At 37.3% G+C, this 15671-nt stretch overlaps 1 protein-coding gene across 1 annotated transcript in view; it reads right to left on the bottom strand.

Moving 5' to 3' along the window:
- The window catches only part of cfap20dc (CFAP20 domain containing), a 39050-nt gene extending 24091 nt beyond the window's left edge, over window positions 1–14959 (bottom strand). The window contains exons 1-12 of the mRNA XM_068316125.1: window positions 14939–14959; window positions 14735–14824; window positions 13977–14070; window positions 13811–13883; window positions 12935–13049; window positions 12647–12794; window positions 9700–9849; window positions 5778–5950; window positions 5564–5666; window positions 4458–4571; window positions 4227–4346; window positions 2781–2926 (exon numbers count right to left, since the gene is read on the bottom strand). Of these exons, the coding sequence (XP_068172226.1) occupies window positions 2781–2926; window positions 4227–4346; window positions 4458–4571; window positions 5564–5666; window positions 5778–5950; window positions 9700–9849; window positions 12647–12794; window positions 12935–13049; window positions 13811–13883; window positions 13977–14070; window positions 14735–14824; window positions 14939–14959 (1347 nt within the window). The remainder of the gene's footprint in view (window positions 1–2780; window positions 2927–4226; window positions 4347–4457; window positions 4572–5563; window positions 5667–5777; window positions 5951–9699; window positions 9850–12646; window positions 12795–12934; window positions 13050–13810; window positions 13884–13976; window positions 14071–14734; window positions 14825–14938) is intronic.
- Between the last annotated feature and the right edge of the window lie 712 nt (window positions 14960–15671).

Here is a 15671-nt window from a genome sequence, read left to right on the forward strand (position 1 = left end):
GATCAACTGCATCTACATTCTGCAACTTCTTCATTTCTCAGGGATATTTTTAGAGGAGAAGGAAACTGCCACAACAAATAAATTTAAGATTGTTTACATGTGATCTGTTTTAATTCCCACATCATTTACTACTGCAATCAGGAACATAAGACAACACAAATTAAAATTAGATAAGACATAAACAACATGGAAGAAAGTTTGAAGGATTGCATCCATTTCAGCCTGAAGAATTTAAAACTAAGACAAACGGTGAATAATGGCAACAAAAATTAATGCTTGGTTTGAAAACAAGAAGACGCTGGCATTGAAACATTTGTATTTCAAGAAGTCGCACTGGCACTGAAGATTGTTTGACTGAAAAATAAAACAAATATTGGTATGCGTATATGTAAATTATGTAACATGATGCATATATATACATTCCATTCCACACTAAAACTGTACAATCTAAAAAGCAGTGACACTGAAGAGTATCAAACTTTAATGACAAACATTATTCGTTAAAAGTGCTACAAAAATGTATTCAAAATAAAGTAACTTTAAATAAAATTTTATTCTTTTTCAGTTACGCTTTTTTTTGTGAGTCCTTATTGGTTCAAGTGTTTGACTGCCAATGATTCTCTCCTCAGTTGATGTGTTGTTTTCAGTTTTATTTGTAATGTGATAATTCACTGTTTTAGACCCATAGAAGAGATTAAAAATGAAGGAAATATGAAGGAGGTCATAACAAAAGGACCTCCACATCCTGTTCATTTATCCTTCATATCCAGTCACATTTTTCCTGCACACGTCCCTTTCCACCACAGGCCAAATCAAAATGCTCGTCCCTGCTACCACTAATCTTATTCCTTTCATATTTTCCCTCCTGTAACCATTCAGAACAAGTTGCTCACCACAAAATCATTAAATTCTTACTGACTTACTGCCAACACTATAACGTCAGTAGCACCCATTACTGTTACACTGACATACTGGAACCCTATGTCCCAGTATTCTTCTGTATTCCTGTCTGGATGAGAAAAACCATTGAGAGTGATGCTTTGTGCTCATTCAGATCTGATTAATTATCAATTCCTTGTCATGTTCTTCTACATTCTCCTTGAAAGAACAAAGGTAACTCCACTGAATATTCAGTCTTTGGCCAATAAGTCCTTATAGACTATTGGTATTCATATGATGTAAATTCTCAGTGTAGGCATCTAACTGAGACCCGGTTAAAAAAACAGTGACGGTGCATCATTTAACTTATATTTTGTGACTGATTCTAAATTCTAAATTTTGTGACTGATTTATTTGATCTCGTCAGAGACAACAACAAATGAAATCTTTTAATGGAAGCTATGTGTATTCTAATAAGCTTAATTCCAGATTCAGCTGATTCCCTCTCACATAATTTAAATGCAAAAGCTCCCAAAGTTACTGACACTAATCAAATAATACCTGGAAAATAGAAATATATTGTATGTCTCTTTTGCTTCACCTCAGAATAATAGCCACTTTCAAAATGACCGTTGCAGAGAGAGGTTGCTGATATGAAGCCAGAAAATTGGGCACAAAAACTTGGTCTGCATTTTCAGGATAAAACCATGTTTCTTTCTTAACCTTCTAACCCCATAGCTCAGACAAAGAGAACACAATTTCCATAATAATTTGAAAGAGACACAGCTTTGACATAATGTCATTGTGAAATGCTGCACTTAATATTTGGGGACGGTGTGTCTTTTGTCACACAGTGTTTATGCATGGTGGCAAGAGACCAAATTTCCGATCTGAACAAAGATCAAATGTTCCAATGATGCTGCAGACCTACAGAGTGACAATAGCATAAAAATATTAATACTCCTGGTTTAAACAGCACAACACAACAGGTGTTTTTGAAAAAAAAACTTAAAAGGAATACACACTGCATATAATTGCATATAATGTTCTACATGTCAAAGGGAGCACCTTCCCATGAAGGGTGGGTGCTTTATTTGAGTATTGAGACTCAAATTAAGCACCTACAGTGTTTGAAGTCAGAGTTGTACAAAAACATGATTGCAAACAATCTACGTATGTATGTGTGTGTTTTTGTGTGTGTGTTCCCTTTATTTTTTGGGCAATTTTTTTTTCCAGGAGGTAGTGCTGAAAACTTGAGGATCACAGAAAATATAAAATGCCTCGCAAGAAAATTAAAATAGTTTTGTGTTGTGTTTCACATAATTTCTCACAAGGAAGTTCTTTGACACTGTCTCAAAAAAATCACTGTTTTGTTGTCTTTGCATGCGCATTTGTATGTGCACACCATATTGATGCAGGTTATTGAGTCTTTATAAGCTTTCACAAGTTTCTAAAGACATAACTTGGCATTGGCTGTTAATATTTTTAGAAATAATTTTATCCTGCATTACACACAGTTGATCCGGAAACTATCTTTTCTTTAGCTTTTTTGTGTATTATTGGTAGCAAAAACATAAATGTGGAGTTAACCATTTGCAACAAAATTAGGTTCCTAAGTCTGAATCCTCTGATGGATTAAGAAGTTTTACATTAGGAAAGACAATTAGTGTTTCTTTGAAGATAATTGTTATGTCAAGTTTTTTTTTCATAGTTTAGTTGTGATTTCCTTACTCAGCATAAATCTTAGAGCTAAATTATGAGTGGATGAAGAGTCCCAATTGTCTGCAAACAGTTTGTCGAATTAAAAATGTTTTTGACAATTGTGTATTACTAGATATTAAATATATAATATAATATATGTGTTTGGGTGAGTAAGACAAGAAAGTGAATGCAGTCTCTACCAGAACAAGCTGAGGCTCAGATCCTTCGTCATTCTCCTGTAGGTCACAGGGCAAGTCTGGCCAGGTCAAGCACTCTGCATTTGCGGGAGAAGCTCCTGAATTTTGTTGACTGGGACTGTTGGTACAGTCACCTAAAAGAACGGAGTCTACAAAAAATTAAAAACAAGACAGTTTTTACCTAAGTAGGTGTCAATTCTCTCTTGATACATCTGTTGTCTCACATGCATATTGATGAAATGAATGAATCTGAGTGGGCAAATTATATACAGCATGACTAAGTCTTTGAGGAATGCACATGGAGGAATTAACCACAAAGATTGAGGAGAGAATGATGTAAATTTAATTTCAATGAGTAATAAATCTTTTTAATTTTTTTCATCATGTGGCTAATGTCACTCAAGTTCCTTTGATTATATGCACATAAGAAATGAATCACGATATTATAATGCAAAATTATAATGAATTCTGCTGCTTGCCAAAAATTATCATTCATTTATCCTGCGTTGACAGTTTTGTTGCTTTTGTTAATAGCTCTGCTATGCTAATACCTTAATGAGAATGTAACAATATAAACAACATAATTAACAAACAAACAGTTTACAGAAAATTGTCACTCAAGCTTGACAGCTATGTACAAACATCCTTAAAAATCTGACCTAAATACTGGCTTAAAAGCCTACCTATCAAGCAAAACCTTTTGGGTTTTTTGTTTTGAGTAGAAAAAGACTTTTTGGAGTAGCGTTAAATACCTGACATTCTGTTCCTGAATGTACCATTTTTCAGTCTTATGTTTCATCTACTACTGTGTGCAAGCAAGAAACAGTGAATCCCTAAACCCCTGAGCTCAAAGACAGAGGAACCTCTATTTGAATGAGTGAGCACATTTGAACCTCTTGACAGTATAATCACTTTCTCTAATTGCCCACTGTGTGGCAAACCCTGGGCCCGGGAGATGTCCCTGTGACTTTTATTTAATGTGCCACATTACCATTAATGAACTGACTACTTTCTGTCTGTGGGCAGGGCTGCAGCAAAGGAGCTTATTGCTGTACAGAAACATCCATAAATGAGCTTTCAAAGCACGCACACCAATGTTGATGAGTTGGAATCAGGGGCACTCCAGCAAAAATCCTGCAAATGGCCTTGACGTGGGTTATACAAAATTTACAAAGGGGAAGAAAAGCAATGGTATATGCTGCATAAAATGAGGATGAATCACTAAATTCCTTCAGCATTTTGAAATAGTCTCATTCAAAGTGAAAGAGTTAGAATAGGTACTTACGGTAAATTATAAAGGAACTTTTTGGTTATATAAGAACATGCCGAGTAGACATCAATATCTCTCAACATACAAGATATTCTCTTGAGTCCTATTCCCTACTGTCTGCATTGCCTGAGAATGCACATGTCTTTCTGATGTCCTAATTCCCTGTCTGTGAACCTCACCTGACATTGACTGCTGTGTTCTTTGGTTCAAAGGCTGTTGTCTGATCTCCTCTCTACTGGATGGTGGAGTGCACTTCTCCTTGGTATTGCTTTTCTTTCTGTGGCTACCAGGAACACAATCTGAGAAGACAGCATTAAACATTTTACCATATCAAATGATATCTTCATCCATCTAACCATTCCATATTCCCCAAGATGAAGATAATACAGTTCGCAGGACTAATACTTTACCTGATAGTGCTATCCTCTCTTTTCCAGAAGAAAAAAGAACCTGTGGCTTTCTGGGTCCAGGCTTGTCGAACTCCTTGTCTTTTGGGGAATGAGGCTGTGAACTGCCAGATGTTTCTACACAGAGAACTTCACATTAGAAAAGCTTTAAACACATAACATTCAAACAACAATGTTACTGAAGCTCTCCAATAGCCTACTTATGAGCTACTAATGAAGAAAATTTTAAAATGTAAGCCATTTACATATATAGTTAGTGGAGAAAGACTGCATCCAACTATGATATACTCAGCCGAATTAATAAATAACAATTATCTGTTTTTCTGGTCAGTAATACTCAAAGCATGGTGTACTGCCAAATGAAAGAGAAAGGTGTCAGTACTAAGTCAACATCTAAAGTGGGGTATGGTTAAATACTCATATAAACACACATTATTCTTAGCCCTGTTAAAGTTTAGGAAATGATTTAGAAATAAAAATATGGTTTTCACATCAACAAACTCAGGGTGAAAATCTTCACACTGAAACAAAGTTCTTCTGATTACTTAGCTGAAAAAATAAATACACTGAATAAGATCCACAGGAGACGGTTTGGGTTCTCCACCCAATACTTCACTAGTTAGAATTTGTTGGGGTTTCTAACCGGTCTACTAACTGATTAATGATGAGAGTGCACTTGTACTAAATATAAGCATTGCTACTGGATGATACCAGTTTCGATACTGGACAATACTAAGTATCAATAATGCACTACACTCAGTACTACTACTGGGATATTGGTAATGTATGGATACCTCCCTAGATCCCTAAAATGACAGTTACGATAAATCCTGGACTATCCGAACAGTAATCACTGAACTACAGTATATCACCTAATGATAATAGACCAGATAAAAAATTAATTTAGGCCTAAAGAAGTTCTTTGGAAAAGCTATATTAATTCAAAATTGTAAATGATATGTTTATAATCTTTCTTTGGACATATATACAAGATAAAAAACAATCTGTGTTATCAAATAAGCGTGACAATGTAAAAAAAAACCCAAAAACAACTGGAAGACCAGGGTAAGAGGCCTTAATTAAACAAAACCATAATTATTCAAATTTACCCTTGAGATCAATGTGGGAAGGTTTTCCATGTAATACATTCTCACTCAGGCTTGCACTGCTCTGACTTTCTGCAGCAACTTTTTGTCTCCCTCCTTTTGATCCCTGAATGGCACAACAATAAAAGAAGAACATTTTATCTTTTAATCAGAAATTTATAACACAGTAACCCAAATCATTCAGAGGGATATGATATTATGGGATTCATACATTTACTGTATTTGGGATAGGGAGTGCACGTTCATTAACTCCATCTAACACTGTGCTGCTTTTTTTTCCAGTCTGAAGGCTTGGCTTCGAAACCTTGGAGCCTGAGGCACTGCGTAAAACACCCTGGGGCTTGGTTCTCCCATAACTGGTTGTTCTGGCAGAGGCAGACTGATCTGGAACTGTAAAGAATTATTGATTTTCTTTAACATTTTCATATGTCTCATGCAGAAAATATTCTGACGGGTCCTGACTAGCATCTTTTTAGATCACACATTTGCTACGTAGTAAGAAACCAATATGTCAGTGGTAGAACTGAATTTCAAACATAAGAAATTGCATTGATGAGATGTGCAATTTCAGGCCACTGGTAGATATCTATAACTGAGTTTGTACAGAACTCAATAGCACATATTTAGTACAGTGGGTGTATTCAAGACACAGTATATGGTCAGTATATAAAATCAGCATTTTGGCTGTAAAGAAATGTACAATATTTGTATCAGACATTAGTCAAAAATGTACTGTTGATATAACTGAATTTCTGTTGGTCAAAATTACATAATGTGCAATGGAATTCGAACAACAAAAAACAACAAACAACCGCAGATGTCTGTTATGACTGTTAGCTCTACTGATTAAATATTAAAAGGGTTTGGTATATGTTTCATTACATTGCAAACTTAAACAACCAGAAGGTATTATAAATGTTATTTCAAATCCAAATGAGCAAGGATTCAACAAGATGAAATTCTACTCTGAACTAATTACATGTTACACGTGATGCTGTAAATCACAGAGACTAAATTGGCTGAATGTTAGACTCCACTGCTGAACTGTCAGAGTTGATGCATCATTCATCTATCAATCTGTTCCATATCACCATGATTAAAGGCTGTAGTGGGAGTCATGATATGGCAATGACCTGACATTGCTGAATCTGTTTTATAAGAATTTCATGCTATTTTTAATCATAGAAACTATTACAGTAAAGCTGAATTCATTATTTTTTGTTGTTGTTTTTAGCATCAGTGGTAGAGGAAGATGTGGCGCTTGTTGAATAGACAGACAATGTCTCTTTGTGGAAATACAGACAAATTGCTTTGATAATACCTTTAAAGGTAGATGGAAACTCTGTTTTCATTTGTTTTACCAAATAAATACCCAACTTTTTGGGTGTCTGAATATGGAAGTGTTATACCCAGTCTAGGAGGGCCTGAGCCATAACATGAACAGAACCCTGAAGAGATACCGTTATGACTGTTTACCTATGACGGCTTTTCTATAGTTTTAGTTTCAACAGGAACCTTGAGTCCCTTAGGTTGTGAAATGCTCTTTGTTGAACATATCTGTTCAAGGATTGAAATCATGAATGGGATGATGTCTCTACTAATGAATCAAGAAGTTGGACATATTTCCTTGGCTACCACTTGGTTAGCACCAACATTTCCTACTGACTGGATATCCTTCTATAAGGACAAACCTTTAATTGTATTTCAGAAATCCAAAGAAGTGGCTTTCTTTCTCTTTAATGGCTGGATATATGTTCATCTGTGACAGCTGTCTAGTTCTTGCCGCCAGTTTCTTTACCACATGTGTTTGTGTAACGCCCATTGAGAGCCCAAGTCTCACTGGCTCTTATGGTGTATCAGAGAGGTGCATCAGACCTCTCTTCTTCTTTCCTATCTTGAAATATGTTTACAATTAAAGTTTACAGCATGACATGCTACAGAACGAGTAAGAGCTGCAACCCTAATCTGTGTAGGAAATTTAGAGCAAAGAAGAGAAACATTCCACAAAATAATCAGGGACATAATGGTAGTACAGGGAATGACCCAGGTTTATGGCTGAATAAAATGCAGGTAACTTCAAATATACTGGAGCTCTAAAATAATATGCAATATGATAGCTGGTGGAATAAATAATGAGCCATGATTTTGATCTGTGAAAATGCAATGCCCTTGAATGTCTTTGTATGAGATAATGTTTGTTTGTTGCTGTCTAAGAAAAAGTGGTTGCAGCTTACTTTTAACAGTTTCTGACAGATTGGGCACTGATGCAACAATATTCAGTAAGAAATTCTGTCACACTTAAATTGTATGCCTACTTAAAGAGCAAGAATTTTAATTATAATTGAAAAACCTATGCTAATAATGCAAATGCTAATTATGAAACACTTTTGTGTGTGGTTATTGCTCTTTTCTGTGGGCACTGCAAGCTTCATCAACATGACTTAGACAGCTGTCAGAATGAATAAATAAGCCCTGATAAAAAAAAGGCCACAAAGGTGGTGGAACTGGATTACTGGTGCATGTCTTTTTATATGAAGCGATAATTGCTGTTCTCTCTGAAAAGGTGAGGTGCAAATGAACACAAAAATGAGGACCACAAGAGTTTCAAACAAAGGAAACAAGAATGATTATCTCCAAAGTCTCATTGTAGCAAGAGGTTTCTCTGTTTGCATATTTTTAGTCCTTGATTACGGATGTTTTAAAATGACATAGCTCCTCAGATTATAAGCAGAAATTAAACATAAGTAATATAAAATAGAAATACGCAAAAGTACACTTATCTATATAGATCGGAGTTTAGTTTTGGTTAAATGACTCAAACTTTTATTATTGTTACATCATTAAAACTAATTGGGTTGAATAGTTGACAAATTGAGATGAGGGTCAGTTTGTCAGAAGACGTTTATGTCTTGAATATATAACAATAACAAACAAGAACCAATCCTGTCACAGACCGCAAAACCCCAGGACACCACTGAATTAAAAATTTTACCCTGACCCACTTGCATAGGTCAAAGATCCAAGCTAGTGCTCTGACCTACTGTCATTGATCAAAGCACTAGCTTTGACCTATGGTCTTACACTGACCATGTCCCTCGTCTTTCTATCTTATCCAGCTCCTGAGTGTACAAAAGTTTTAATTACATCCCGCTTCAAAGCGGTGATGTATTGCGATTGTCAGTGTTTATGTGTTCGTCCGTTAGTCCGTCCGTCCGTTAGTCCACCAAATATCTTTGCAACTGTTACAGATAGAAAGATGAAACAAAAAGCATGCTACTTGGGCAGCAAAGGGGATGAAAATGAGATGATGATCCTGACCTTGAGAAAACTAGGTCAAGGTCAAATTTTAACTTTTGTACAGGAACTTTCTCAGGAACTGGATAAGATAGAAAGACGAGGGAAAAGGCCAGTGTAAGACTGTAGATCAAAGCTGGTGCTTTGATCTATGAAAGTAGGTCTGAGCACTAGCTCTGATCCTTGAACTATGCAAGTAGGTCGGGGTAAATTTTTGAATTCAGGGGTGTCGCGGGATGTTGCAGTGTGTGCTTGCATTGGTTACATTCAGCTTCAAAGCGGTGATGTAATTGTCAGTGTTCGTGTGTTAGTCCGTTCGTTAGTTCTTCCGTTAGTATGTTCACCAAATATCTCCGCAAACCGTTGCAGATAGAAAGATGAAACAAAAAGCATATTACTCGGGCTGCAAAGGGAATTTGTTTCAGGGGCCTTTACACACATATATGCATGTCAAAAATATACAAAATAAACATGAGGGGAAAAAACATTTCCCAAAGAGAGGTCAATAAAGTACATTTCTTCTTTCTTCTTTTCTTCTTAAATATTTATTTATTCAACACTTCTTCTGCTTCGCGGGTCAATACATAATCATTTATTAGTTAATTATATTGAGTATTAATATTTGAAAGGTGAAATGTAACAACTAGCTAAAGCTGTTACAGATGTGGTGAATGAAATAAAGGCAAAATTTTCCTCACAATGTAGTAAAGACATATAGAATGGCTTTGAATAGAAATTCACAAAGTCCCTCAAATCTGCAGTTACGTAGAGCACTTGAGTAGGTGGACTTACCCTTCATAAATCTTCACCACTGTTTCACTCAAAATCCTATGATTTGCTCTTACCTTGACAGTCAGAAATCAACATTCGAGCACTCATTTCCATCTTCTGCAAATTCTCTACACTCAACACCTGAGTGACATGGTTGACATGTGGTGGGAAGTGACAATTGCGTGGGATCAGGTCCATGAAGCCATCTTCATTAAGAAACATATCTACATTAACATACATACAGCATCAAATTTATCACAAATCAAAACACATTAACATAACATATTATCACACAACACAAATTAGTCAACAGGGAAATGTAAAATGGCCAGCTGACTTTACTGTGAATCAAGTGCAGCTGTCGCCATGGCTTTGCCAAATCAAGGTTCAACAAAAGCCATGGTTGAGATCTACGCCCCTACCAGTGAAAACTTTCACTCACACCCTACACACATGCACACAATTTTATATACAGACCCTTTCCAAAAAATTATGAAAGGATGGAAAAGTTTATTTGTTTCCATAATAACAAACTTTCAAAGATTATAGATTCAAGGCCTTCAATTCAATTCAATTCTATGGTCAGAGCACTAACTTTGATCTTTGAGCTATGCAAGTAGGTCAGGGTAAAATTTTGAATTCAGGGGTTTCACGGGATGTTGTAGTCTGTGACTGCCTTGTTTGAAATGAAGTGAGAAAGTGTCAAACTAAGAGCAGGGATTCTCTGTTACATCCGTCTATGTCAGTGGCCCCCAACCACCGGGTCGCGACCCGGTACTCGGTCGCAGGACATTAGGTACCAGGCGGCACGGAACGATTGACTTTCTTTCTTTTTTAATGAATTACCAGTCTAAAGATTTTTTTTCAAGTGACGTCTGTGCATTTGTCTGTGACACTCAGACAAATGCATGCATCTCTGTCTCTTGACAGGTCTCGGTCACATGACAGGTTACCAGCCATCACCCCTAAATAAAGCACCCACAACTGCGCCAGTGTTCTAGATTTAAGTCAAGGCAGATTATCCTAACATCGCCCAAAAAGTATCAAAAAACCCTGCTTCCATTTCCAACCTCCTGTCTTTGTGAAGCGGGATTTTCTGCAGTGACCGTAAAGAAAATCAAACTGTGGAGTAGAGCAGACGTCTGGAACTTCCTTCAAGTGTCATTGTCTCCCGTTACCTCTAGATCAGCGGTCCCCAACCACTAATTCTCATTATTGTACTTATTATTTCTCCTGAATGCACTGACTGTAAGTCGCTAAATTTCAAAATAAACTTAATCAATGCAGTCACTTGAATTGAGTTTTTAACATAATTATTGCAATCATTTCATTTACAGAGATTTTGATTATCAATTAATGATTGTTTATTGTCTGTTGATGTCTGCATTTTACATAAAATCACTGCGGATGATTTATTATTAGACTACAGCTGTCCTGGCGTCATTAACGATTATCGAGCAAATGAAGGCCGGTCCATGAAAATATTGTCTTTGATTAAACCAGTCTGTGGCGCAAAAAGGTGGGGGACCGCTGGTTATGAGGATTTTCCTTCAGCACGAGCACGAGTATTGTTTTACTCAAATCGTGCTTGTCAAAATGCTTTATCCGTACCGGATACTCGGGTGAAATGAGTACCCACCCTATTATATACTATATTTCTTTATTTTTACATAATTTGGGCTTCCTGCTGATAAAACTCATAAAACATGTTGATTCAAAACATTTTGCAGGGCAAAGTGAGTGTCACACACTACAATCACCTACAAAACACAAGAGCACCTGCACATGTTTTCCCAGGTGTTGTTACTTCAGTTTGATTATAGTGCCTCTGTTCCGTTCAAGATTGGGAAGACTGATTGACAACTGACCAGACGACCATCATTGATACCTTCTGCAGGATGAGTAAGCCACAAACGTTCATAGCTAAGAAGGCCTGCTCTTCACAAAGTGCTGTGTCCAAGCATATCAATGGAAAGTCTAGTCGAGGGCAAAAGGGGGCACGACAAGATGCACCAGCAAAAGAGTTGTCTTTTGGGCTTCAGCGGATTATCAAACAGAAAAGATTCAAGAATTGGGCAGAAATTCAGAAAGAGTGGAATGAGGCAGGAGGCACAGCTTCAAAGACCACAACATTCTGATGTACCCAAATGATGGGCCACAAGTGTAGGGTTCTTCAGGTCAAGCCACTTCTGAGCCTGAGCCAACAATTGAGCCAAGGAGAAGAAGGACTGGACTGTGGGCCAGTGATCCAAGATCCTCTCTTTTTATGAAAGTAAAGCGTACCTTTCATTTGGAAATTAAGGTCCAAGGGTTTGGAGAAGTTGGACGAGGAACAGAACCCAAGCTGGTTGAGGTCAAGTGTGAAATATCCACTCAGTGATGATTTGGGGTGTCTGGTGCAGGTGTTGGTCAACTCTACTTTCTTAAATCCAAGGTTACAGCAGCAGTCTACAAGAATGTTTTAGAAGACTTCATTATTCCTTCTGCTGAGGATGTCTATGGAGATACAGATTTCATCTTCCAGCAGGATCTGGCCCCCGCCCATACAGCCAGAAGCACCAAAACGTGGTATGATGCCCATTCTATCACAGTGCTTGACTGGCCAGCCAGAATTTGATTAATTTGATGTGATCCGGATTTTTTCTTGGGTTTTTTTTCTGCAAAAATTAAACAGTAAATGGTAAATTTCCTATAGTATTCAAATGTTTTTTATATTCCTGTTTCTATGGCTTAATGACGTGGAAGCTCACACTATGTAAAAATAAACGAATATATGTTGTACTTAAAATTGCTAAAATGGTGCACCCTGAATCTATCATATATGAGTAAAATATATAAAAGTTTAACTTTTTGAATGAAATTATGGAAATAAATAAACTCTTCCATGATATACGTTTTGGGAAAGGGCTTGTCTACTGTGATGAGCGATGAAGTCTATGACTTGTCTTTAAAAATCCTCATGGAGGAGCTTAGGGAAAACTGGCACAATTGTAATTTGACATTTAACATTAAATCTGTTACCATCATCTGTCATCCCTGTAGGATCTGTTCTCATGGTGAAGATTCTGCGGACTTTACAAGTAGCACATAAAGTGATTATGTCCAGTGTCAAAAATCCTTTGAAAAGGTTTTCAGCAAATGACACAAGGTCGATGCATAAAGTAGACCACTGAAGGAAAAGAAACAGTATGAAATCATAGCTACAAGGATCTCTTTGGAATACAGCTCAATAAAACATAATGCCACTGATAAAGAAGTAATTGAAAGCAAATATAAAAAGGAATCGTCAGGGAGACGTTAGATACTCACAATATTACGTTTCAATCCTGCAAAAGGTATCTTCGCATGCAACTGATTGGCAGACACTTCTTTGTGCACTGTGGATATGTGAAGTCTTTTTTTGAGGTGCTCTGAATCAGTTATCCTGTCAATAGTAGACAACAAAATCTCACACACATATATGTGTGTATTTATCCAAACACACACACACACACACACACACATTCATTCATCTTCTGAACCTTTTTATCCGCCGTAGCAGGTCACGTGGAGCCTATCCCAGCTGTCTTAGGGTTTGAGGTGGGGCAAACCCCGGCGCCACACAAAGACAAACAACCACGCACGCACACACTCAAACCTATGGGTAATTTGAAGCCGACCAATTAACCTGAAGCGCATGTTTTTGGAAGTGGGAGGAAGCCGGAAAACCCGGAGAGAACCAATGCAGATACAGGGAGAACATGCAAACTCCACATAGAGCGGAACTCAAACCAGGAACTGCCGTGCTGTGCAGCGACAGCGCTATCCACTGCGCCACCTTGCCGCCCGTAATAAATACATATTTGAGAAATTATAATCGTCAATATAGATTCTAAACAATGCACTTCTTTTCATGGTTAAATGTAAACATGTCTTTATTATTTTGGGTTGTATTGTTTATTGCAGCGTTTCTGTGGTGTAAAAGAAAATCTCAGTGATAAATGTCTGTGTTCAGGAGAGAGTGCAGAAAACCTCAATTTACAATATTAATCGAGGCAATCTCAAATAAGTATAGTTCAAAATATTACACTGCTGTAACAGAAAAAAACCCTCACCCTTTACTGAGCTTTACAACAATACTTTTCAAGGTGAGTTTCCATGTATAAAGGAAAGGATACAATTTAAAAATGTGATGGTTGTACTTACGTAAGCTCAATAGAAAAATCTTCTTTCAGAGGGACATAGACTTGAAGGACCAAAATTCTTTGGAGAAGCCCAACTACATGTGAAATAAGCAATGATATACACACCAATGAAAATGTCAGCATAGCTGACTATTATACTAATGGGTGCAAGTATGATAGTGACTTACGAGACGTTTTTCCATTTGCCGGCATTTGCATCTTGACTGTCTGGCTGCTACCTTCCAGACAGTAAACAAATCCTTTGACTTCATTATTAAACTCCTGAGGGAGAAAATAATAAAGAGGAAGTCTGTCAGTCCCTTATTAAGTATGACCAGAGTTGTGCACCTTCAGTGCTACTGCTGCTAATGCCTACAAATGTGGGCAAAAAATTAAATTTGAGAGGCATAGTCTGAGTTACAGTGACATAAAAATCCAGTCTTTTCAGACTGCAAAGATGAATGGAGGAGCAGTCGTGGACATATCCAATTAAATTGTCTGATAAACAGGAAATCAGAGCTGAACATTTTCTGTTATAATACAATGATTCATAATAAGATAAGATCAGTTAAGATAAGATCAGATGCACTTTATTGATCCCAAACTGGGGGATTTAAATACATCAGTTTGTATTTTCATTAGCTTCACGTTTGCACACACGATCATCCAACAAGGTTAGGTGGCTCTAATGACGCAAACGGAAGCACACAACCTGACATGACATGTCAACATCACAGCTCCACTCAGCTCCACAGTAATCCTCCAGACCACATGAAAGCACTGTGACGTTTTTAGCACTGCTTTACACTGTGTAATTGTTGCTGGATTTCAGTGCTAATCTGACATTTAGCACATGGAAACCAGATGCATTTGATTGGTTTTTACTCACGAACGTTTCATTTAACACGATGTAACACCAGGTTAAAGTAATTCACCTTAAACTCACCTTGTGTATCGCTAACGGCCCCCCGTAAAGTTTCCATTTCGCCACCGGGTCTTTTCCCTGTCCACTGAAGATTTCCACACTAAGTCCCCCCTGAGAGAAACACCACTACAATTTACATTCGTTAGCATTAACTTATTCTGGGCTCATATTAGCTTAAACACAGCATGATATCTCATTTAAGACACGTGACGCTAATTAGCCTACCTGAAAACTATGCCTGAACATTTTACCTGACTTCAAAAACAGAAACGCAAAGCTTTAAATATAATGTCTTCCACCGCCTTTGCCGGAAAAATAATGAAGTCTGTATCTTATACTTCAGAACCGCACAAGATATAAACGAACATACGGTGTCATGGTTACCAGAGTTCTCCAGTTTCGTTTTTTTATATTTCCTCTATCTCTGATTGGCTTGTATCCGTGACCTCCGTCGGTTTGGTTGGTTCGCATTTGAGCATCGAGCCACACAACCACCAATAGGAAGCAGGCAGTGGGCGGGTCAATGTGAACACCGCCGTCTAACAGTCAAAAGTTAACGTCACTTGTCTTTTTACCGTGATGTCGACACGTTTGGGAGCTTTACTGTACATATCAAGAAAACAACAACAAACAAACAAACAGACCCCCCCCCCACACACACATTAAATCCAATTCACATAGGATTGGCTAGTGTGAGTAATTACTAGGCTATGACGGTCTGGCTGTCATCAACAGTACAATTAAAAACCTCAGAGGCTATATACAGCACTAGTTTGACCAAACATTACACCAATGCTGACTGTGATTAGTAATCGTGTCATGATATTTTAGATCGTAACAAGTATTTTTGATCTTCTAATTTTGCATTTGTTTTTTTTGTTTCCATGCAAACTTGATTTTTCATGTGAGTCTGGTCTGGTCGTACTGTCTGAAAAAAATGTACAGTGTAGCTTTTCCA

The sequence above is a fragment of the Antennarius striatus genome, chromosome 5 (assembly GCF_040054535.1).
Source record: "Antennarius striatus isolate MH-2024 chromosome 5, ASM4005453v1, whole genome shotgun sequence".
Lineage (NCBI taxonomy): Eukaryota > Metazoa > Chordata > Actinopteri > Lophiiformes > Antennariidae > Antennarius > Antennarius striatus.